Here is a 23,681-nt window from a genome sequence, read left to right as displayed (position 1 = left end):
GGAAAGAACTTAATAATAATAGGCCGCCATCTCGTGGCCATTTGGCGTCATTGCAGGTGGACGAAAGAACTTAATAATAATAAAAGCCCCCATCTCATGGCCATTTTGCGCATGGCAGGTGGAGGAAAGAACTTAATAATAATAGCCCGCCATCTCATGGCCATTTTGCGTCATTGCAGGCGGACGAAAGAACTTAATAATAATAGCCCGCCATCTCGTGGCCATTTTGCGTCATTGCAGGTGGAGGAAAGAACTTAATAATAATAAAAGCCCCCCATCTCATGGCCATTTTCCGCATGGCAGGTGGAGGAAAGAACTTAATAATAATAGCCCGCCATCTCGTGGCCATTTGGCGTCATTGCAGGTGGACGAAAGAACTTAATAATAATAGCCCGCCATCTCGTGGCCATTTTGCGTCATTGCAGGTGGACGAAAGAACTTAATAATAATAATAGCCCCCCATCTCGTGGCCATTTTGCGCATGGCAGGTGGAGGAAAGAACTTAATAATAATAGCCCGCCATCTCGTGGCCATTTTGCGTCATTGCAGGCGGACGAAAGAACTTAATAATAATAATAGCCCCCCATCTCATGGCCATTTTGCGTCATTGCAGGTGGAGGAAAGAACTTAATAATAATAGCCCGCCATCTCGTGGCCATTTTGCGTCATTGCAGGCGGACGAAAGAACTTAATAATAATAAAAGCCCCCATCTCATGGCCATTTTGCGCATGGCAGGTGGAGGAAAGAACTTAATAATAATAGCCCGCCATCTCGTGGCCATTTTGCGTCATTGCAGGCGGACGAAAGAACTTAATAATAATAATAGCCCCCATCTCGTGGCCATTTTGCGCATGGCAGGTGGAGGAAAGAACTTAATAATAATAGCCGCCATCTCGTGGCCATTTTGCGTCATTGCAGGTAAAGTACAGAAATTTCTACACCTGCCATAACGCAAAATGGCCACGAGATGGCGGGCTACTATTGTTAATGCAATTTCCCCTTAGACTTTGAAAACCGCGGTTTTCACGTAATTTGAGGTCTATTTTCACCCCGTTTTCCCCCTAGAGTGATGGGGGACGCAGAGTAAGATATTTTCCCCGAGTCCCTTCGACAAAAAGTCCAGCTGTCCCCTTTAAAAGGCGGGTTGCAATCAAGGCGCGACGTCTCCCCACTTTAGGCCCCCTTGCAATCGCCCTATCTTTTCCAATAGAACCGAATTGAGGCGGCCGGCTGACTGCCTGCAAGGGACAACCGGTTGGGGCAGGGAAACTATCCAATTGCCGGGCCCGGGGAGGAGGGGAAGGGAAACCATCATCACACGAGACAGAAATATCAGGTTTTAAAACGGTCCAGCTAAAAGTGTGTTCGAGCGGGGCAGGCAATCGGATAGACACCTCCTTGCAAGGGGCCTTTCTCTCCAGCAGCCTAGAGCGTCGAACAAAGTCCTATTAGGGGGAAAGGCAGCAGCTGGGAGATTGCCTGGCTTCGCTAATAATCCACTTTTAAGGGCCCAAAAAGGGGGAAAAAAGCATTTTTAGAGGCGAGGCTCCACATTTGCAAAGCGATACTTCTTTTGCTCGAGCCAGAGCCGCTTCTGCCGCCCCTGGGCACGAGTTTCTTTTTTCTTTTGCAGGTGCGACTATCAAGTCGAAATTGCCATTTTATTTTTTTGGGCGGGGTGCAAAGCTGCAATGAACTGGGCCAGAACCCGCTGCTGAATTAATATTCTTCCAGGGCTTCGGGGCCAAGCAGAGGTAAGTGAACAGCTTGCATGCACAGGGCAGCCTTTAAAAAAAGGGGGTGGTGGTGGAGGAAAATAAAAAATACTAGAAATGGGGGGTGGAAACACACAAGGGAGGGAAACCGTGATTGACGTCCTTGGGTCATCGAAGAAAGGCAAGAAATGGAAGTTTTTCATGGCAAGTGCATTAAGGGCCCTTATTCTCTTGTGCTCTATTCTATTCTTATTCCTATATTCTAGTTTATTCTGTTCTATTCTTATTCTTGGGGTGGGGTGGGGTGGGGTGTAGTCTGGTCTGGTCTGGGTTTAAACCGTGGAAGGGCCTCCCTGTGTGTCTTAAGACTGGATTTCTGGGGGTGCCACCCCCCAAATCTTCAAAGGCCTTTGTCCTTTGCCCCACAATCCCAATTTCTCCTTGTGTGCTGTTAAAACCCACCCGTGCAGGTGCCTTGAGCCAATCTCTGCATGCCAAAAAAAGGGGCTTCCTGGTTGTTTTTGTCCTATTTCTCTTTTTAAATGCTCTGGATTCCAAATTTCTTCCCCCCTCAACAAAACCAGATAGAGATTCCCTTCTCGGCCTGTTTTAGATCCTGTAGATCTCTCAGTTCTCCCTCCTTTCTCTGAATCGGGGTTATTTCCAGCAGAAATCGTTCCCCAGGGAACCATGGCCCAAAGAACCTTTTTATGAGATCCCTGGTAAAGAGCCCAGGCTTGGGGGGAAAGTAATAATGCTGCCCTTATCGGTTTAACATAATAAAACAAATGCATATGATGGGGAGGGAATTGGGTGGGCCGAAGAGTAAGGGTTTTGTTTTCTTTTTGCATTGGTAAACAATGTTTATTGCTCTGTGTGTGGTTTGCAACCATTTAGAGGGCCAGAAAAATGCACCATTCGAGGTGCAGGCAGTACGAGGTGACCTGGAAGCCCCCCCTTCACCTACAAGCGTTGAAGGGTGGCAGTTCCCAGGGCCCCTTCACCTGTTCAGGTATAAGACCCAAGAAGGCACCAAGAACTCCACAGTCTTCCTCCTCTCCTCCTCCTTCCCCTCCCCTCCTCCTCCTCCCCCCTCCTCCTCTGCCACAAACCCCATTTCCTTCCAACACTGATGATGTTACTTAGTTTGGTTTTGAAACGTCTACAAGGAAACCACCCAGCTTGGAGAGCCCCAAGGACCTTATAGTTCAGCCCTGAGCTACAAATATTCTTGTCGATATCCCAAAGTTGCTTTTCCAAGGGAGAACTGGACTTTCCTGGGGTTTCTTTGAAGACGTTTCGCTTCCCATCCAAGAAGCTTCTTCAGCTCTATCGATGTCCTATCGATACCTTCCTTCATTCTCCACTTGGAGGTTGAGCCCCTTAAGGTTTGCTCCTCCCTCTTCTTCCCATCAAGCTTCCCGTCCTGCAGGGGCCACGCGTAAGGCTTTAAAACCCGTGGCACATACCACGTGGGCTCCTCCTTAGTGCCAGGGCTGTTAACTCCTCTCTGCTCTGGAAGAAAGGTTGCATTTCAGCTTTTCTTTTTGAAATGGTTTGCACCCTCCGCTTGGTTTGGCTCTCGGTTTCCCAAATCCCCGGCTCTGTGCTCAAATCCCCCCAGGTGCTTCATTTGCTTTCCTTGCTGTTTTTTCCTCCAGGTAGCCAAGAGGTGGGCCGGGTGTTGCGTATGCCCAGTTTCCTGGCGGCTTCCCAGTGCAACCTTCCTTCCACGGAGCTTCACTCAACCCTCCACCGGAAGCGTGGCCTCGTCCCCCTACGGAGGGAAGCTTCTCCCCAGCCGGGTCTCCCCAAGCAGGAAAATGGGACCTCTCTCTCTTGGAGGCTCTGGGCGATGCCCCCAAGTCCCCTTCGTAACGCCTGGATTCTCCGCCGTCGGACATCTCACTGAAGAAGGAAGTTCCCTCCCCAAAGAGGCCTGTGGAAATCTGCTAAAATATTCGTATTGGGGGGAGGAAATAAAGACTCGGCGGGATGGGGTTTTAAAAGTTATTTATTAGGAAGACACACTTGGAGAAGGAGAAACGGCTCTGCAAACCAGCCATGGAGGGGCAAGGACCCCCCCTCCCTCTTCCTTTTTTGCAGGGGGGGGGGGACACCTCCCTGGCTGGAACCGGTACAGTGTTCTTTTCTTGTGGGGGGAGGTCTATGCATCGCTAGCAGCTTTTGAGACCGACAAAGTGATCCAGTGTCCAAACTCCATGTCCTTTTTTAAATTTTTATTATTTTTATTTGGATGGTAGAGCACAGCCTGTCTGTGTGGGGCTATCTTCTTATCTTTTTTTATTTCTCTCCTTTGACTTCCTGTGGTTTCTCTCTCTGATGGGCATAGTTGGTTGGTTTGCTCGCTCGTTTGTTTCCATCCTGGCCTTTCTGGGCATTTGGTTGACTCGGGACTCCCGTCCTTCCGAGGTCGGTAAAACGAGGACCCGGATTTTTTGGGGGTGCAATGCTTTGCTGACTCTGTAAACCGCTTAGAGACGGCCGTAAAAGCCCTGTGAAGCGGCATAGAAGTCTTTTTAAGTGCTATTGCAGCTTAGAGGCTACAGGGAGGCCCATCAGCCGCGGGTTTGGCTGCCTGGGAATTGTTGGGAAGGAGGCAGGAAGGAAGCAGGAAGGATATTGTGCTTGGGGGAATGGGGGTAACCCATTGCTTCCCTTCTGGAAGTCTCTGTGTGTGTGGGGGGGGGGGTCCTTGGTGCTCTCTGAGCTTGGTTTTCTTGCAGACGTCTCATGACCCAATTAGGTAACATCATCAGTGCAGTGAGGATGGGATGATCAGGGCACTGATGATGTTACCAAGCTGGGTGATGAAATATCTGTGAGAAAACCCAAGTTTGGAGACCACCAAAGACCCCACAGTTCAACCCTGAGCTGTATTCTCCTATGTGTGTGTGTGTGTGTGTGCATACAAAACACAGATATGCTCCGTTTTAATTGGCTTTTGTGCCCAAAGGATGCAGTGTTTTCTTTTAAGGCAGGGCAGCCTGGGTGAGGATACAGAATTGCACATTTCCACACCCAGGCAACCAACATGGAGCCCTTGCCAGCTTTCAACCAATGTGTGTCTGTGTGTGTTTGTGTGTTTGCCAAATTTGGGATGGGGGAAAGGGGCCAAATTTTGAAGACACCCCTGCTGTGTCTGTGTTTCTTCCCTCCCCGGTGCATTAATCCAACATAGCTCAGTTGGTATCCTAGCTTCTTGTTAAAAGCTTCCCATCCACTTGAAGGCTTTCCAGCAAAGCAGTTGAAATAAAAAACCAAAGAGAATTCACTCCCTTTGTAAAACAGGTAGGGGTATGTTGGGGTGAGTCCTTCAGAACTTATAATTCCTTTTTTGGGTGGGTGGGGAGACATTAAAGTATTGGTGGGTAAACAGCCCAGCTTATTAGATGAAATCCTGGCCTCATCAGCCAGCAAAGGGGTAAGTATGAAATAAAAGTGCGACCAGTTGTGGGAACCACCAGATGGCAAGGAGGACAACGAGGACAGGTAAGAACAGGTAAGTGGAGGGCACAGGTGCTGGGAAGATGGGGGGGCAGGCAGGCCTTAGCCAGAGTGGGTTGGCAAGAGCCCCCCAAGAGCTGGCCTGCCTGCAGCCCCCATCTTCCCAGCGCCTGCATTTCCCTCCCTCCTCTTGGCCCCCCCCCATCTTTGGCCTCAAGGGGGGGACCGAGGTAGGAGGGCAGGCCCTGGGTGCCCCCTTCCAGGTCTGCAGGGTTGGGGTGGCCCCTGCCATCTTCCCAGGGCCATCATCCTCTTCCTCCCCCCCTCTGCCCCAGGAGGGCTGCTGGGGGCTGAGTGGAGGTGGGGAGAGGAAGGCACTTGGGAGGATGCTAGAGGCTGGCTGGGAGGGGCTCCTTGGCAACGCCCTCCTCTTCCCTTCCCAGCTCCCCTGGTGCCAGGCAATGGGGGAATGGGAGGTCCTGGGCTGGAGGGTGGGGACATTGGCAGGCCAGGGGCAAAGGCCTCCCTTGAAAAGCCAGGGAGAGCCTGCCAATCCCCCCCTCTGGGCCTCCCTTTCCCTGCTGAGTCTCTGCCAGCATGGCACCAAGGGGGCTGGGAAGAGGAGAGGAGGAGGGCAAGGAGCCCCTCCCCAGCCTGCCTCTGACCTCCTTCCAGGGCCTGCCTTGCCCACCTCCTCCAGCAGCCCTCCTTGGGGGAGAGAGAAGAGGAAAGCCCTGGGAAGATGGGGAGGGGCCTCTCAGCCCAGTAGACCTGGGGGGCACCCAGGGTCTGCCCCTCCCTGGTCCCCCCCTTGGGGTCATAGGTGGGAGGGGCCAGAGGAGGGAGGGAAATGGGGGGAGGGGGAGGGGTGTAGGCGGGGAAAGAAACACCCAGGATGGCAGGAGACACTTTATTAAAGTTCAAAAAACCAAGCAATACATCCCCCTCTGATCCCCAGCCCCCCACCTGCCCCCCTTCCCTCCCACCCCTACCCCCTCCCTGCCCTGCCCACCCCCTTTACACCCCCACCTCCCCTTGTCCCCCCCTTTGGCTTCAGTCCTGGCTTGAAGGGGCCCAGGGGAGGGAGGTCCTGGGAAGAGGAGGGGTTATATGCTCCCCTCCTCCCAGGACCACCCCTTACCCCCCAGGCCCCTTTTAGGCCAGGATTGAAGCCAAAGGCATTGATGGGGGCTGAGGGAGGCCCATGGGACATGGGGTGGGTGTGATGGGTCAGAGAACGGTTGCCCAGTGTCCCTTGGCTTGGAGTGGCCAAACTGCCACCCTGAGAGCCAAGGACATTGGGCAGCCCCTCTCTGCCCGGCCCACCTGCACCCCAGCCCCATCTCTCGCCCCCCCCCAGTCCCCACCAACCCTCAGCTTCAACCGTGGCACAAGGGAAGCTGGCAAGAGGGGCTCTGGGGATGCCCAGGGCTGCCCTGGGGGGCTTGGATGCCCCAGGCCTCCCTGCCAGCCTCCCTGATGCCATGGCTGGCTCCTGGCCTTTCTCCCCCCTCCTGAGGGTGACCCACCATGCACAGAGATTTTCTCTGTGCACCCATTGCTATAAGTAGGCATGCACAAATGTGTATTATCTGAAATTAACTCCAAGATTTTGAATAAATTGTGCACACCTGCTTAGAACAAGAGGAGGAACTGCAGACTTGCCTCAAGACACACCTGGATTTTCTGGCTCACCTGCCTAGGTGCTGGGAAGATTGGGGGAGGGAGCATGCACGACACCCAATGAAGCACAAGGAAGACCTTACACATAAAAAGGTTTCAACTTTGACAAGTTTAAGTTGTGCAGACTTCTAACTAGAGCTGAAGTCCACCCACCTAGGTTTGCCAAGGCCAAGAACCACTGGAGACCTAAAATGGGGGTCTTCAAACTTGACAGCTTTAAGACTTGTGGACTTCAACTCCCAGAATTCCTCCTCCAGTTGTGTTAGCTCAGGAATTCTGGGGGTTGAAGTCCACAAGTCTTAAACTGCAAGTTTCGAAAACTCTTGATCTATCTCTATCACCTATCAATCATCTATAATATCCTCTATAATATAGAGGATATTATAGATGATTGATAGGTGATAGAGATAGATCAAGTCTTCAAACTTGACAGCTTTAAGACTTGTGGACTTCAACTCCCAGAATTCATGTTAGCTCAGGAATTCTGAGCCAAGCTTTGCTGGCTGAGGAATTCTGGGAGTTGAAGTCCACAAGTCTTCAAGTGGCCAAGGTTGGAGACCTCTGCTCTAGGGCATCCTATGGAGATAGGATTCTGCCCTCTGTGTGAAGAACTCAACACAGAATCCAGAAGAATTGGAGACCCGACACCTGCAGGGCCTGGCACTTGTCCCAAGTCCCAGATTTCTGAACACAGAACTGAGAAGAATTGGGGCCACCACCAAGTGAAGGCATGGAGCTCTCTGGTCTCCAAAGAATGGTGAACTTCAGTTTCCAGAAGTCTCCAATCCACAGGATGGAGAACGCTGGGAACTGAATTGCAGCTATCTGGTGTCTTGGGGAGAAAGGGGACATCTTAAGCTTCTCTAGCCACCATTGCTAAGGATTCTGGGAGCTAAAATCCCTCCCTTTGAAAGTTGCACCTTTCAATGGATGGACTACAGCTCCCCAAACTCTTAACTGTTTTAAATGGGAGTTGAGTGGGAACCATCTAGTGCCTTCCACTCTGGAGGACTCCAATTCCCATAATTCTGAGAGTTGAAGTCCACACCCTTCTAAAGGCCAATTGGCTTTCTGAAAGCAAGTCCAGACCTACTTGGGGGAGGTATAGATGACCCTCTTAGATCAGGGTTTCCCACCCTTAGCAAGATGTGTGGATTCAACACCCAGGATTCCCCAAACCGATTGGCTGGGGAATTCTGGGATTTGCAGTCCACACACCTTCAAGTTTGAAAAACGCTGATCTAAGTTCTTCCAACACCTCAACTCTGTCCAAACATCTGAACTTGCTCTACACGATCCTACCAGATAAACACTCGTGGTCCTAAAGGCTGACAACAGCCATGATTCCTTGACCCTACCAGCCACAACTTAAAACTTACCACTTAAATTAAACTTACCACTTCAATTTACCATTTACTGCCTCAAGTGTATCTCCACAAACCATCAAACATGGTTCTTTAGCCAAGCTGAAGACTTAAGACTCCCTTCACCTAACTTGCAAATTACAGAGAGATCCTGGCTACGCTGGGGATCCACTCACAACCAACAATAAGACTTGCTATCTCCTTATCCACTCACGACCAACAATAAGACTTGCTAACTCCTTATCCACTCACAACCAACAATAAGACTTGCTAACTCCTTATTCTAGACCTGATCTGTCCGGTGACCTCAAGCAACAAGTGTGTGTGTGTTGGGGGGGGTCTCAGTTCCTGGTGGGCACCACACAGGCGGCGAAGAAAGGCGTGCGTGGGTCACAATGCAGTAAAAGCCGCAGGGAAGAACGTTTCTCCATCGGGATCTGGCCGTTTTGCCCGCTGCGGTTTCGGTGCAGAGCGATCCAGGCCTCCGAAAGAAATGCACAAGAGGCTGTTTTTACAAGCCAAGAACCGACACACACGATCCCTTCCCATACAGAAATAAAAATAAGAGGAATTGGGGGGAGTGGGGGATTCAAAGCATGCATTGTGCTGCCAGTCCAACTCTTCCTGCTGTTGTTTGGTCCCAAGAGTTTTAAATAAGGTCACTTGCAGGAAAAGAGCCAAGCCACAAAATGTGGTGGCACGTTGGTCTTCCATCTCTGCGTCTCCAGCGCTGGGTGGGTGGGATTGGCCTCCCGAAGAGGAAGGGGCAGCATGGAAGGCTGGCCTGGCTTTTTATTTTTTAAAGATGGTTTTGTTTTGAGATGGTTTTAAGAACCCCCATTATTATTATTCTAAAGAGGCAGGTTTTTTTTTTCCAGCCATCATGGTCTTTTTAGGCTCCCCTGCTGGAGGATAAAATTTTCTGGCATTTCCCTCCAGTGCCCTCAGGACCAGCTGGAACAATGCAGCCCCTTCCTCGGCCCTCCACAAGTGGCAACAGCTGTCCAGTTAACCCCCCCAAAAAATCTGTCCATCCATCAGTCTCCATCGGAAAAATCCAAGTCTTCCACCACGTCCTCTTCTCCTCTTGCCAGCCGTTGCAACTCTGCCCGAGGCAGCGGTTTCCGATGGCGGTGACTCCGTTGGGGCACGGCCCTCTCGCCTCCTGGAGAAGGAAGGAAGAAAAACAGGGGTGTCAATCCAACCTCAACGGGGAGAGGAGGGGGCACAAAAAGGCAGCTGGGTGCTAATTAATCATCGGTGCTAATTAATGGATCGTCTGCAGGGCACAGGAGGGGGTGAGATGGAAATGGGAAGGTGGGCAGGATACAAGTTTAATAATAAGTAAAGCAATAAATAAACCAAAGCACCTGGGTGTTTACAATGGGGATGGAGGATGATGGAGAAGAAAATCTTTATTTCCTCCCCCCATTTTGTTGGGTGGGGGGGGGGGACAACCCTGTAAAGGGAGAGGCCCCCAAAACTCACATCCTAGAAATAAGGGGGGAATTGGGCTCCTCTCCAAATGTTTCTGGATGAGCTGCTGCAATCTACGTAGGTGAATTTAGAAGCATGCTCTTCCCTCATAAAATGGGCTAGGGTGTTACTTCTTGAGCGTATGGAAAGGGGGGTCCTTTGGCGGTTGGGACCCTCCCCCCAAACCCTCTGGTCTGCCTCTGCATTGTTCTGTGGGAGACCCACTCTGTGAAACCACGTTTTCCACCTTCCCATCTGCCCCAAAGAGCTGGACCTGCAGATCTTCTCATGATGGTCTAGAAAACTAAGTGGGGTGACCTAGAACTATGGGGGTTTATCCACCTGCCCACCCCAGAGAGGGGGAAAGAGGGAGAGAAGGAGCAGGGGGGAAGCCAAAGGGCCTTGGGAATGGCTGATGAGCGCCAGAATGAAGGAGAAACATACATATGCACCCATCCTATGCAGACCTCGACTATGTCAGAATGGGCAAACAAGTGGCAACTTCAAACCTCAGCAAACAAATGCTCTGTCTTACATATTGGTAAAAAAAATCAGAAAATAAAATGCAAGCTGAATATCCAAGACCTTGTTGATGACTCCCACTATGTCAAGGACCTTGGAGGACTCATCTCTCATGATCTAAGTGCCAGAGCCCACGGTAACCACATAGCCAAAAGGGCATTGAGAGTTGTTAACCTAATCCTACGTAGCTTTTTCTCCAGTAATATTGCACTAGTAACTAGAGCATAGAAAACATTTGCTAGAGCAATTCTCGAATACAGCTCATCAGTCTGGAACCTGCACTACACATCGGATATTAGTACAGTCAAGAGATATTTCACGAGAAGAGTCCTCCACTCCTGTATTTGCAACAGAATACCTTATGCCACCAGACTTGAAATTCTAGAACTAGAAAACCTTGAATTACGCCGTCTTCGGTCTGACTTAAGCATGGTATATAAAATCATACATTGCAATGTCCTACCTGTCAATGAATACTTCAGCTTCAACCATAACAACACAAGAGCACACAATAGATACAAACTCAAGGTTAACCGCACCAAACTTGATTGCAGGAAATACGACTTCAGCCACAGAGTGGTCAATGTCTGGAATCCTCTACCCGACTCTGTAGTTTCTTCCCCAAACCCCAAAAACTTTAACCTCAGACTGTCCACTATTGACCTCACCCCTTTCCTAAGAGGTCTGTAAGGGGCGTCCATAAGCGCACCAACGTGCCTCCCGTCCCTGTCCTATTGTTCCCTTTTTATTTCTCTTATATGTATCCATAACTACGTTTTTACTTATACCTATTATCTTGTAAGCAATTGACAACCCAAATAAAACACAATAAATCAATAAAAGGACCAGCCCCGCCCAAAGAAGTGCGAATACCATGCAGAGAAAGCAGAAAGCGAGCAGGGAAGGCTGGAGCTTTTCCATGGCTTTCAACTCAACGAGGAGGCTGCCGGGCCCCTCCCGCCTCCCCTCCCCTCCCGAGGAAGCCATGGGGGAGGGGGCAGCCCTAAAGGACCCCCCTTCTCCCCCCTTTAGCCCACCTGGCGGGGCAGCCCAAGCGGGCGCCTCCTCCTCTAAGCGCCCTCCGCCCCTCCCCTCCCGAGGAAGCCATGGGGGAGGGGCAGCCCTAAAGGACCCCCCTTCTCCCCCCTTTAGCCCCCCTGGAGGGGCAGCCCAAGCGGGAGCCTCCCCCCTCTAAGCGGCCCCGCCGGAGCTTCCCAATGGGCGCCACTCCGGAGCGGCTCCGGTGGGCCCAACGCGGGTATGGGGGGGACACACGGGACGAAGGAGGCCTCCCTTACCGGAACCGGGGCCGCCAAACCCGCCGACCGAGCCCCGCCGTCCTCGGCTCGTCCGGGAAGGGAGCGCGAGGCGCCCGCAGCAGCTGCGCCCAAGTCCGGGCCCGCCCTGCGCAAGGCGCACGTGGCTGGGGGACGACACGTGACCGGGTGGGCGTGGCTGGGCGGCCCTGGGAGAGGGTGGGCGTGGCCAGCTCAACGTCACACGCCTCCCGGGGGTGTCTCGCCTGGCCCCGCCCCTCCCAGCCGTCCTTCTCCCGCCCAGCCTCGACGTCACTCTCGCTCTGTAAAAATCTCTGATAGGGCGCCCTCCGGTGGCTCTTTTGGGCGTAGCAGGCTGAAAGGGACCATTAGGAGACCATTCGTAGTGCTGGGGAGCAAGTGGCGCCCTCCGGTGGCTCTTTGGGCGTAGCTGAAAGGGACTATTAAGACCATTCATAGTGCTGGGGAAGCAAAAGGTGCCCTCCGGTGGCTCTTTTGGGCATAGCAGGCTGAAAAGGGACGATTAAGACCATTCATTGTGCTGGGGAAGCAAGTGGCGCCCTCCGGTGGCTCTTTTGGGCGTAGCAGGCTGAAAAGGGACTATTAAGACCATTCATTGTGCTGGGGAAGCAAGTGGCGCCCTCCGGTGGCTCTTTTGGGCGTAGCAGGCTGAAAGGGACCATTAAGACCATTCATAGTGCTGGGGAAGCAAGTGGCGCCTCCGGTGGCTCTTTGGGCGTAGCAGGCTGAAAAGGGACGATTAAGAGCATTCATAGTGCTGGGATGACTCGGTCATAACATCCTGTGATTGTATAGTCTATTCATCCGGCTGTGAAATTCCGGTATTTTTACTTTGGGAGGGAAATGGGGGCACCGAGGAAGATTCACCTCTGACTCCACAATTTTATATCTGAAAACCAAAACAAAACCAAAAAAACAACCACATATTTTTACCATTTTACTATTCAACGCCGGGGAGAATGGAGCGCCCTTTTTAAAAGCCTCAAAGTTTTGCAAACTTTTGCAAAAGTGTTTTGGTTTTTTGGGGGGGTGGGTGGGAATCGGGCTAAAGTCGGGAAGAGCCGGGTGTTTGAGCTGTTAATTTTGGTCACTAAATGAAGCGTAAAATGGAAGGAAGGAAGCTCTCTGAGCTTGGGGTTTTTCTTGCAGGCGTTTCATGACCCAACTCTGTAACATCAGTGCTAGAAGGGAGAGGAGGTGGAGAAGGAAAGGAAGGAAGGAAGGAAGGAAGGAAGGAAGGAAGGAAGGAAGGAAGGAAGGAAGGAAGGAAGGCAGGAAGGAAGGAAGGAAGGAAGGAAGGAAGGAACGGACTGTGGGGTCCTTGGTGCTCTCTGAGCTGGGTGGTTTTCTTGCAGACGTTTCATGGCCCAAGTAGGGAACATCATCAGGGCTGGAAGGGAGTGGGATTTGCAGAATGGATGAGGAGGATTTTTATAATTCTAATTCTTTTATAATTCTAATTCTTTTTACATTCTGATTTATTTTTTTGATCATTGTCATTGTTTATCATTCTGAATGGATGGGGGTGTAGGGTTTATTTTCTTTTCATTTAATTTAATGTATTGTTTTGTTGTAATGATTTCCCGGCCAGGAGACACTCCATTCAAATCCTCTTTTATTGCATGAATGAAGTTGCCACAAGGGTCGTTGGCAGCCACGCTCCGTTCCTTCGCCCGCTAAGTGGTGCGGGAGAAAAAAATTAAATTCCTGGTTGTAAAAACGAAACCAGCGAGGCTTTCTGGCTGTGTCATGCTTCTAGTCCTTAAGGACGAGGGGTGCCTTCGTCTGGGCGGCCACTTCCTTCCCCAGCAGCGTTTCCACGATCGCCAGGCCGAATTCGAAACTGGTGCCCGGTCCTCGGCTCGTCATGATGTGTCCATCTTTTTCCACCCGATTCTCCGAGTACTTGTAGTGATCTTACAGAGAAGAGCAAGCCCTTAGTAGTTACTCCAGGTGATAAAATGGGCACCCACTTCCCCCAACAACAACTTGACACGGCTTTCCGACGCTCGACTCCGCTCCAGATCCACTCCTGATTCAAGGCTCTCCATTCAACGGCCCCAAGAAACAGTGACTTGGGACCCATTCCTCGCACTTATGACCGGTGGGATATACGCTCGGATGCTTTCCCGTCGACTCCCATTCACGGTGGCCGTGAGGAGTGAATCCAGTTCCCCCGCAGACTTCACTCGTCAGAGGGTCACAAAAGGGGATATTGGCAGTCATAAATGTGAGTCGGTTGCCAAGTAGCCAAATGTCATCTTGTGACCTCCAGGCACAGTGCAACTTAGTGACAGATTCGTATTTATGACGGCTGCAGTGTCCCCGGGGATCACGGGATCTTCCTTTTTACGACCTTCCGACGAGCGACGTCTAACGGGGAAACTGGATTCGCTTAATGAGCACTGCAGGTCAATTGTAACAACTGCAGGGATTCATTTAACAACGATGAAAGATTGTAAATTTTATTGGCAGCTTCTGGATGCTTAGAATTTTTATTTGCAGCTTCTGGATTTTTAGAAGTTTTATTTGCAGCTTTCGAATTCATTTAACAAACACAGGAAGAAAAGTCGTAAAACGGGATAAAACTCACTTAACATGCTTCTCACTTAGCGACCTAAGTTTCGGGCTCAATTGTGCTCATAAGTCGAGGACTACCTGTGCAATATGGGGGCCTGCCCGCCACTTCTGTGGCCCGGTTCCGAATGGCTTGAGGCCCAGGGATGGACCCCGGCCCAGGAATTGGGGGATCCCTGATCTAGATTATATTTTGGTGATAAGAAACATGGGCATCGTGGGGTTGGACTAGATGACCTACAAGGTCCCTTCCAACTCTGTTAATCTGTTAAACAGAGACAATGTTTTGTGGGATACTGACCTCCGTCCATCATCTTGTCTTTGGCCAAGGGGTGAGTGGTCACCTTGCTTCCAAAGCCGATTCCATGCGCCAGGAGAGCCGTGGGACCTGCAAGCCGACAGAGGAAAAACAAGCTATGATTCACCCAGCATTGCTGGCTCCGGTACAAAAGGGACCAGCTGTGGGCTATTCCTTTGCATCTACATACATTATACATTATTTATTTGCTGCTTTTGGATTCTTAGAATTTTTATTCAAAGCTTCTGGACTCTATTTTATTTGTGACTTCTGGATTCTTAGAATTTTTATTTGCAGCTTCGGGATATTTAAATTTTTATTTGCAGTTTCTGAATGCTTAGAATTTTATTGGCAGCTTCTAGATGCTTAAATTTTTATTTGTGGCTTCTGAATGCCTAGAATTTTATTTGCAGTTTCTGAAAACTGCAAATTTTATTTATTTAGAATTATTTTATTTGCAGTTTCTGAATTCTTATTTTATTTTGCACTTCTAAATGCTTAGAATTTTATTGGCAGCTTCTGGATGCTAAAAAAATTTTTTTATTAGCAGCTTCTGGATTGTTATAATTTTTATTTGCAGCTTCTGAATTCTTAGAATTTTATTGCAGACCTGCCGAACCAGCCCTGGTCATCGCAGCCCCCTGGCCTCAGTGAAGACCCCCCCCCCAAATCTGAGTTCCCCAACTGGACTCTCAGATTTGGTGGGGCTGGGCTGCCCATAGAGGTGTTTCCTCAAAGGCGGAGCTAGAAACTTACCTGCGCAAATGGCTGCGATGAGCCCCTTCTTGGTGTCCTGATCCTTCAGGATGTCTTTCACGAGGGGAGACTGCAAGAATAGGCCAAAGAGAGGGGATCATTTACAAAACAATGTTTAGCAGAAGTCCTGGGGAGGAAAAGGGATCTTAGCAAGAAAAAACAAGGTTACTCTCTCTGTCCCACTTCAAATCTTCTGTCTCTCTTCGGTTACACAGGAAGGATTTATTCAAAATATTCCCGTCGCGTTCAACTTTCAGAAGGAGAGAAAAATGTTATTTTACCTCTGACAAGTTCTGAGCTCCCAGGTTACCTCCAGGCAGGACCACCACATCGTACGGCCCCTAAAAAAACAAGGAGGAGAAAAAAAGGTCACCGAATTCCCCTTTTAAGCTGTGTGGACTTCAACTCCCAGAATTCCCCAGCCTGCCATTTTAAAGCTGTGTGGACTTCAACTGCCAGAATTCAGTAACCACTTTTATAAACTCTGTGGACTTCAACTCCCAGAATTCCCCAGCCTGCCATTTTAAAGCTGTGTACTTTCCACTCCCAGAATTCCCCAGCAACTTTTTAAAACTATGTGGACTTCAACTCCCAGAATTCCCCAGCCAGCCACTTTTTATCAGCTGTGAGAACAACTCCCAGAATCCACCAGAGAGCTTAAGATGGCCGGCAGGGGAATTCTGGGAGTTGAAGTCCACCCAGCTTAAGGTTAAGGCCACGGTTGAGAAACACGGCTCTAAATGCAAAGGGGGGGATGTCCCAAAGACCCCACCCTCCCCAAACTGTGCTTTTTAAAAAAGAGGGGGTGGGCCCACAAACCTTTTTTCGGGCTTCTTCCAAACTTGTATCGGGACAAATCACCACATCACGGCTGCACTGCACTGGCTCCTTTCCGGACAGGCCCGCTACCGTCACAGAAATCTGGTAAATAAAACCATAATTTTTTTTGGGGGGGGGAAGAGCAGAATTAAGAAGGTTTCTCAGCCTTGCCTGCTTTACGACAGGTAGGCCACTAAATGTAGTGTTGTAAATCAAGGACAACCGACCGCTGTGTTCATTCAATGACCAAAGTTCAAAGGTTACAACAGCGCTGAAAAAAATAGGGACCGTTTTTCCCACACTTAGGACTGTTGCATCATTCCTGCTTGGCAACGGATTTGTATTTACGACGGTCGCACCGTCCCGGGGTCCCCTTTTTGCGACCACCTGGCCAGTTCAACGGGGAAGGCGGATTCACTTAAAAGAACCGCCTTGCTAACTTATCGATTAAAGGTCAGCAATTCGCTTAAAGGTCATAAAACAAGGCAAAATTCACTTAACACAATTTTTTTCCCCTCCCACCGTAACATAAATGCCGGGCTCCCCTTGTGGTCAGAAGTCGAGGACGACCTGTGATTAAAAAATAAATAAAAATGAATTAAAAAGGCGGGGAGGGTCTCAACTCCGGACCCAAGGACTTACTCCTGCCCTGCGCATCAGATCCGTGGGGATGACCGTTTCCATTTCTTCGGCGCCTTTGGCCAAGATCACCAGCGCTCGTTTGGAGCCCATCGGGAAGCAGCGGCGGTTCTGCGGGGAGGGGGTGCAAAGCAGGTGAAAAAATGGGTGTGGGGGGGGGGTCTCTCCCCACCCGGCCCGAAGGATCCGCCCACCTGCCGCTGCTCTGGCACCCCCACACCGGGCGCAAACCTCTCCCACCGGCCAACTGGGGAAGACCGCGCACGGCTGGCCAGGTTTCATTCCCGGGGGCGCCCGGATCGGTTGGGGAGACCCCAGCCCGGAAAAGGGGAGACGGACTGGGGAGGGACGGAGTGTGGGCACTCCCATCGCTGGAGGTTCTTTTAAAAAATGATATATCTGCCTCTACAGGGAGGGGGGGTTGGACTAGATGACCTCTGAGGTCCCTCCCACCTCTGTTATTCTGTATGGGAGTGTCTCCTGCTGGAAGGGACCTAGGAGGTCTTCTAGTCCAACCCTCTGTCATTCTGTATGGGAGTGTCTCCTGCTGGAGCAGGGGGTTGGGCTAGACGACCTCCAGGGTCCCTTTCCGCCTCTGTTATTCCTCCTATTCTGAGAGACCCCAGCCAGTAAAAGGGTCAGCAGAGTGGGGGGAAAGGCGGAGGAGGGACCCCTGCCCCGAAATGGGGAGGAGGAGCGGGGAGAGGCGGAGGGAGGGGCCGTTGGGGGACCCCTGCCCCCAAAAGGAGACGGACAGAGGAGGGAAGGAAGGTGGGCAGGGACCCATTGGGGGGGACCCCTGCCCCCAAAAGGGGAGGCGACGGGCCGAGGAGAGAAGGGAGGAGGGGGGGAACGTTTGGAGAGACCCCTGCCCCGGAAAGGCCCGAGGGGAGGGGGCTTCCTTACGCTCAATCTCGGTCACAGCTCCGCTCGCTCTCGCGCTGAGCTCCGAAGGGCTGGTGCTGCGTCACGGGGGTGGGGGAGGGCAGAGGAGGGGGCGGGGCCTGGGAAGAGGGGGGCACGAGAGGGAGGGGCGCGGGTTTGCCCACCCCCACCCCACCCCCACCTTGCAAAGCTGGGCGCTTTGGACAACCTTGCAAAATGCAACTTGCAAACTTGCAAGGAGGGAGCCCTCCGCCCCCCACTGAATGCTGCGGGGGGGGGGGCATGAGTGGGGAGGGGGTCCCAAAGCTATAGGGGCTGCTCAGCACCATGCAGTCGTGCCCGGGAATGCCATCCCTCCCCGCCCCTTCCAAAGGTGCCAGTTGGGGAAGGAGACGTATGAATTTCCTTTGGGGCATGGACTGATTGCCTAAGAAACGCCAAAGTGCCCAAGTGGGGGGGGGGACTACATTTCCCAGAATTCATTAGGAGGAAGTCCTCCAAGAATCCACTTCCGGGTTTCACAACGGCAGCTACTTCCGGCTTAGCAGGACTTCAACTCCCAGGATTCTCATCATGGCTGTGCAGGCGGAGGAATGTTGGGAATTGGAGTCCGCTGATCGGTAGGGTTTGGGGAAAGCCGACATTTCCGTCGTTAAGTGAGACACCCATGAAGGGAGTTCCGCCCCGTTTGACCGCCTTTCTGGCCACCGTGGTTAAGCGGAGCCTTGCAATTGATCCATTAGTCAATTAGTTGTTAAGCGGATCCGGCTTTGCAATCAGAATGCTGAAACCGTCGTAAACGCGAGTCGGTTAACAAAGCGCCTGAGTTTCGATCGCGGGGCCGTGGGCAATGTCCAGCCACAGTCATAAGGGTGAAAAAAGTCCTTAGGTCCCTTTTTTTGCCCCCCAGTGATCTCATCACTGGTCACTAAACAAACCGTCGTAAGTCAAGGACCGCGGTATAGAGCTATTCGTCCTCATTTGGATCACGTGACCATGGGGAGGGTGGAACGGTCGTAAGTTTGAAAAAGTTGCTTTATTTTTAAACTTCAAACGGTCACTAAGCGAACCGTCGTAATTCCAGGACTGCCTCCATCTTTCTCCCTGTAGGGGAGTTCAAGGGGTTAAAATACAGACAGAGTAGTGACCTGTTTTAACAGCCCCCCACCCTCACCCCCCACCTCACCCGTAACCTTTCAGCTACCCTATTTGGGGACCTGAATTTAACACCCTCTTAAAATAGCCGGGTCAAATTTTTAAACAGTCCACAGGGTGGCAAGCAGAACAGAGCTGGAAGCGACCTTGGAGGTCATCTAGTCCAACCCCCAGGTCCAGCAAGAGATCCTACACCATTTTGACCAATTGGTCAGAGCTGGAAGGGACCTTGGAGGTCATCTAATCTAACACCCTGCTGATTGATTGATTGATTGATATGATATAGGCGAGTTTCCTGCTTGAGCAGGGGTTGGACTAGAAGACCTCCGAGGTCCCTTCCAGCTCTATTCTGATTGATGGATGCATTGAAATGGTCTGGGGTCTCCTGCTTGCAGACAAAGCTGGTCATTTTGCATCCTCCTTTTAGCGGAAAGAATGCAAATGGCCAGCTTTGCCTGCAAGGAGCATCGATCCTGCCCTTCCCCGCCATTCGGTCAGAACTGGAGAAGCTTCTGGGATGAGAAGCGAAACGTCTTCAGAAGAAGGGAAAAAAGGAAGAAGATAGTTTTTGTCTCTTGGGGGAGTGGGGAACAAAAAAAGCACTTTTGGGACCCTCCAAAGACGTTGGGAACAGCCTCTGGATCGGATCCTGGCGCCCCCTCACCCGCATCACAATTTTTGGGGGTCCCCGGGGCTTCCCTGCCGCAGCTTCAATCAAAGGGGCTTTTTTTGGCCCTTCGGGAACCCCAAGTTGGTGGCGATGACTCACTCCGGCTTTGCTTGGGGGGGGGGGAGCAGTTTTGCGAGCGGGGGAGGGCTGCGAAGACGTCACCAGCCGCGGCGGTGACGGGGGTCCGCCCACGCGGGGGGCCCCATCCCTCCCTCCCCGCCGCTGCAGAGCCCGGCAGCGGAGGTCGGGGGGGGGGTGTCTCGCGACGCCCGGTGAGAAAGCACCTCGGAAGGCCAGCCCGGCTCCGGATAGAGCTGGAAGGAGCCTCGGAGGTCTTCTAGTCCAGCCCCCTGCTCGAGCTGGAGACCCCGGACCACTTCAATCCATCAATCAATGACTGAACGGTTGAATGAAGTGCGGATGGATGGATGGATGGACTGAAATGGTCTCTAGGACCTAGGTTCTCCTGCTTGAGCAGCGGGTTGGACTAGAAGACCTCTAAGGTCCCTTCCAGCTGTATTCTGATGGATGGATGGATGGATGGATGGATGGATGGATGGATGGATGGAAGGGTTCCTATATATATCCTATGATAGATAGATAGATAGATAGATAGATAGATAGATAGATAGATAGATAGATAGATAGATAGATAGATAGATAGATAGATAGATAGATATTGCATTTCATGGATAGGTGGTAGGTGGATGCATAGATAGATAGATAGATAGGAAGATAGATAGAAGATAGAAGATAGATAGAAGGATAGATAGATAGATAGATAGATAGATAGATAGATATGATAGATAGATAGATAGATAGATAGATAGATAAATGGATGGATGGATAGATGGATGGATGCATGCATGGATGGATGGAAGGATGGATGGATAGATAAAAGGATGGATGGATAGATGGATGGATGGATGCATGGAAGGAAGGAAGGATAGATAGATAGATAGATAGATAGATAGATATGGATAGATAGATGATGCATGAAGAAGAAGGAAGATAAGATAGAAGAAGAGATAGATAGATAGATAGATAGATAGATAGATAGATAGATAGATAGATAGAAGAGATGGATGGATGGATGCATGGATGCATGGAAGGAAGGAAGGAAGGAAGGAAGGAAGGAAGGAAGGAAGGATAGATGGATGGATGGATGGATGGATAGATAGATAGATAGATAGATAGATAGATAGATAGATAGATAGATAGATTAGGGATGGATGGATGGATGGAAGGATGGATGGATGGATGGATGGATGGATGGATGGATAGATAGATAGATAGATAGATAGATAGATAGATAGATAGATAGATAGATAGATAGAAGGATGGATGGATGGATGGATGGATGGATAGATAGACAGACAGACAGACAGACAGACAGACAGACAGACAGACAGACAGACAGACAGAATCTCCTATATATCCTATTAGAAGACCTACAAACGGGTCCTTTGGGCGTGGAAGGACGGGCGCCCCGCCCCGCCCCGCCCGCCCCGCCGCCCCCTCCTCTTCTTATCCCCGCCGGCTGAGCCCGGAGGCGTGGAGTCCGCGCTGGAGAGCAAGCCAAGGCGGGGAGCCCCGCGGATCGCCCACCGACCCTTCTTCACAAGACGCTTCGCCTCCGATGGAGCGGCACTTTTGCGCGCTGCTGCTGCTGCTGCTGCTGCTCCGCCCGGGCGTTTTTGGCAAGGTCTCCTGCCCGCGCGGTGAGCGGCGGCGGCCCGGGGGTGATGCTTAAACCCCGGTGGGTTTAATCGGTTGAGACCCCGGCCCGTATGACCCCGGGGTGCGAGACCCCGCTGACTCGTCCCCCTTTCCCCTTTCAGGCGCCTACCGGCCCGCGGAAGGCCAGTCTTGCCGGCCATGCAGCGTCTGTGACAGTAAAGTAGACCTTACGGGGGTCTTGAGTTCCGAGGGTGTAGGGGTATGTCGGGGGTCTCAGCTCTGGGAAAGCGGGAAGGGGGCTGGCGGAGGGCGTGGAGGGTTCAGATCTGGGAGGCTACAGTGGCTTGGCTCGTGGAGATGGAATAAGAAAGTCAGAAGGGGACCTCAGAGGTCTTCTACTCCACCCCCTGCTCAGGCAGGAGACCCCAGACCAATCCAGACAAGTGTCTGTCCAACCTCTTCTTAAAAACCTCCAGTGTTGGAGCATTCACACCATTCTGGAGGCAAATCGTTCCACTGATTTAACTGTTCTCTCTGTTAGAGAATTACAGAGTCGGAAGGTGCCTTGGAGGTCTTCTAGTCCAACCCCCTTCTCAAGCTTCCCCTTAATTCTAGGTTACTTCTCTCCTTGATGAGTTTCCATCCGTTGCTTCTTGTCCTGCCTTCAATGCTTTGGAGAATAGCTTGACTCCCTCTTCTTTGGGGCAGCCCCTGAAATACTGGAAGACTGCTATCATGTCTCACCCTTTTGTCCTTCTTTTCATTAAATTAAACATCCCCAATTCTTGCGACTGCTATAGATGAGATAGATAGATGGATGGATGGATGGATGGAGGGATGATAGAGAGAGACAGAGAGAGACAGAGAGAGACAGAGAGAGAGAAAGAGAGAGAGGCAGACAGAAAGAGAGAGGGAGAGACAGAAAGAGACAGAGAGAGAGAAAGAGAGACAGACAGAAAGAGGGAGAGAGAGAAAGAGACAGAGAGAGACAGAGAGAGAAAGAGAGAGAGAGAGACAGACAGAGAGACAAAGAGACAAAAAGAGAGAGAGACAGACAGACAGACACACACATATTCTATCTCTCTTTCTCTCTCTCTCTTTATATATATATAGCCTCCAGTCTCAACTCCTGGCTGGGGACAGGAGCCTCTTACCAGGTTCCTATCTTTCTTTTCTTGCCCTACTCCTCGCCTTACGACCTCCACTTACAAAAGTGCCCATTTAGTGTCCGTTCAAAGTTTTACCATCACTGGGGAAAAAAAGAGACTTAGGACCGTTTTTTCACACTTCACGACTGTCGCAACTTCCCCGTGACTGCGTGATCAAAATTCGGACGCTTGGCAACTGGCTCGTATTTACGACGGCCGCGGTGTCCCAAGGTGTGCAATTCCCCTTTTGCGACCAGCCAAGTCGAAGTGGGGGGAAGATAGATTTGCTTCCAAAAAGTTGCGACTCACTTAACAACTTTGGCAAGAAAAGCAGAGCGAAATTCCCTTTACTAACGCCTCACTGAACGTCCGAAATGGTGGTCATAATTCGAGGACTACCTGTAGTTTTTCCAGTGTGGTGGCTTTACGTGGAAAAGGGGTCTGGAATTTTGCAGCAAAGTTTAGATTATTGGGATTTTTGGGGAGGGCAGGGGGAGTTTATTCCCTTAACCAAATATTCTTAGGAGTTTATGGAAAGCTAGCCACAAATGCTGGCTAGATCTTATCCAATCCTGGTTAACCCAGCAAGATAAACCTGCTTCCTGCTGCCAAAACCCCGTCAAAATCAACTGAGCTCAGCTCAGAGGGAAAATCGACTTCTCTACTCTAATGTTTTTAACCCTCAAGGGACTTTGGTCTACAAGCAGAAATGTACCGCAACTTCCAACGCCGTTTGTGAATGTGCTCCGGGTTATTCATGTGGGAAAAATTGTGAGGCGTGTAAGTGTGAGCTCGGACAGCAACGCACGATTGCAGGTAAGGTGGCCCCCAGCTACGATGACTTTCTGCACAGGTGGTTCTCCACTTACAACAGCTTGTTTCAAGTTAAAACCCAGGACTGTGGGTCGTTTTTCACACGTATGACCATTGTGTGGTCACATGACCAAAATTTGGATGCTTGGCCACCGATTCATATTTATCATCATTTCCTTTTAATGATCCCATAATTCCTTGGAGTCTGGGTAACTGTACTGGCCGGATGTCTTTCCTGTTGCCAGTGTGGAGTTTTGTTAGAAATTTTTATTGGCTCAGTTGCGGTCGTAAAGTCGGGAACTACCTGTAGTATAGTGCTCTGAATCTCTGGAAAACTTGACTTATCTATCGACGGGGGAAGAAGTTCTCTTGAACGTCACAACAGCGGTGGGATTTTCACTTGCTACAAGCCACTGTTGTGCGTGTGTTATGTGAGTGACAAACCTCCAAAGCAGACTGAGATGGAGCCCAAGGCCAAGGTGGGAGAAAGAGGCAGGGGAAATGAATTGAAGGCAAGCTGCAGTTAGAAAGTCGGCCTCCCTCCATTTATTTGGTTAGCCAGAAACTCATTCAGACATCAAACTTTCTTCTGTGCTTCCCAAGGTTGTCAAAGCTGTCCAGACAAGACTTTCAATGATCAACATACAGGTGAATGCCGACCATGGAGAAAGTAAGTTCTTCTGGAATAAATTTATTTTAAAATCTCAGGTGTAA

At 50.7% G+C, this 23,681-nt stretch overlaps 2 protein-coding genes and 2 long non-coding RNA genes across 7 annotated transcripts in view; 2 read left to right on the top strand and 2 right to left on the bottom strand.

Moving 5' to 3' along the window:
* The first annotated feature begins 1,418 nt into the window (after positions 1-1,418).
* Positions 1,419-5,011, top strand: LOC148129373 (uncharacterized). The gene is made up of 2 exons (XR_015745505.1): positions 1,419-1,755; positions 3,378-5,011. It is a non-coding gene; the product is annotated as an uncharacterized LOC148129373 (long non-coding RNA).
* A 2,360-nt stretch (positions 5,012-7,371) lies between these two features.
* On the bottom strand, positions 7,372-11,633 carry LOC148129372 (uncharacterized). The gene is made up of 3 exons (XR_015745504.1): positions 11,528-11,633; positions 8,469-9,396; positions 7,372-8,391 (listed from the first exon to the last, which is right to left on the bottom strand). It is a non-coding gene; the product is annotated as an uncharacterized LOC148129372 (long non-coding RNA).
* Positions 11,634-13,125: 1,492 nt separating this feature from the next.
* Positions 13,126-23,681, bottom strand: part of PARK7 (Parkinsonism associated deglycase) — a 23,806-nt gene continuing 13,250 nt past the window's right edge. For 3 of the 4 annotated variants that reach the window (XM_087944645.1, XM_087944646.1, XM_087944647.1), the window contains exons 8-13: positions 16,620-16,727; positions 15,978-16,079; positions 15,440-15,499; positions 15,159-15,228; positions 14,406-14,492; positions 13,126-13,443 (exon numbers count right to left, since the gene is read on the bottom strand). In XM_087944645.1, coding sequence (XP_087800771.1) covers positions 13,283-13,443; positions 14,406-14,492; positions 15,159-15,228; positions 15,440-15,499; positions 15,978-16,079; positions 16,620-16,727 — 588 coding nt within the window. In that variant the 3' untranslated portion in view covers positions 13,126-13,282. Of the gene's footprint in view, positions 13,444-14,405; positions 14,493-15,158; positions 15,229-15,439; positions 15,500-15,977; positions 16,080-16,619; positions 16,728-17,522; positions 17,575-23,681 lie in introns of those variants that run through there. The other variant, XM_026693272.2, reaches the window with a different exon arrangement.
* TNFRSF9 (TNF receptor superfamily member 9) overlaps positions 20,889-23,681 on the top strand; it is an 8,208-nt gene continuing 5,415 nt past the window's right edge. Inside the window, exons 1-4 of the mRNA XM_026690339.2 lie at positions 20,889-21,047; positions 21,168-21,221; positions 22,842-22,970; positions 23,571-23,637. Of these exons, the coding sequence (XP_026546124.1) occupies positions 20,966-21,047; positions 21,168-21,221; positions 22,842-22,970; positions 23,571-23,637 (332 nt within the window). The 5' untranslated portion in view covers positions 20,889-20,965. The remainder of the gene's footprint in view (positions 21,048-21,167; positions 21,222-22,841; positions 22,971-23,570; positions 23,638-23,681) is intronic.

This window comes from Notechis scutatus, chromosome 16, assembly GCF_049901735.1.
Source record: "Notechis scutatus isolate UNSWTSFEM ecotype Mainland chromosome 16, rNotScu1.2, whole genome shotgun sequence".
Lineage (NCBI taxonomy): Eukaryota > Metazoa > Chordata > Lepidosauria > Squamata > Elapidae > Notechis > Notechis scutatus.
Note: the sequence above shows the minus strand (reverse complement) of the source record. Positions and strands in the feature narration are given on the sequence as shown.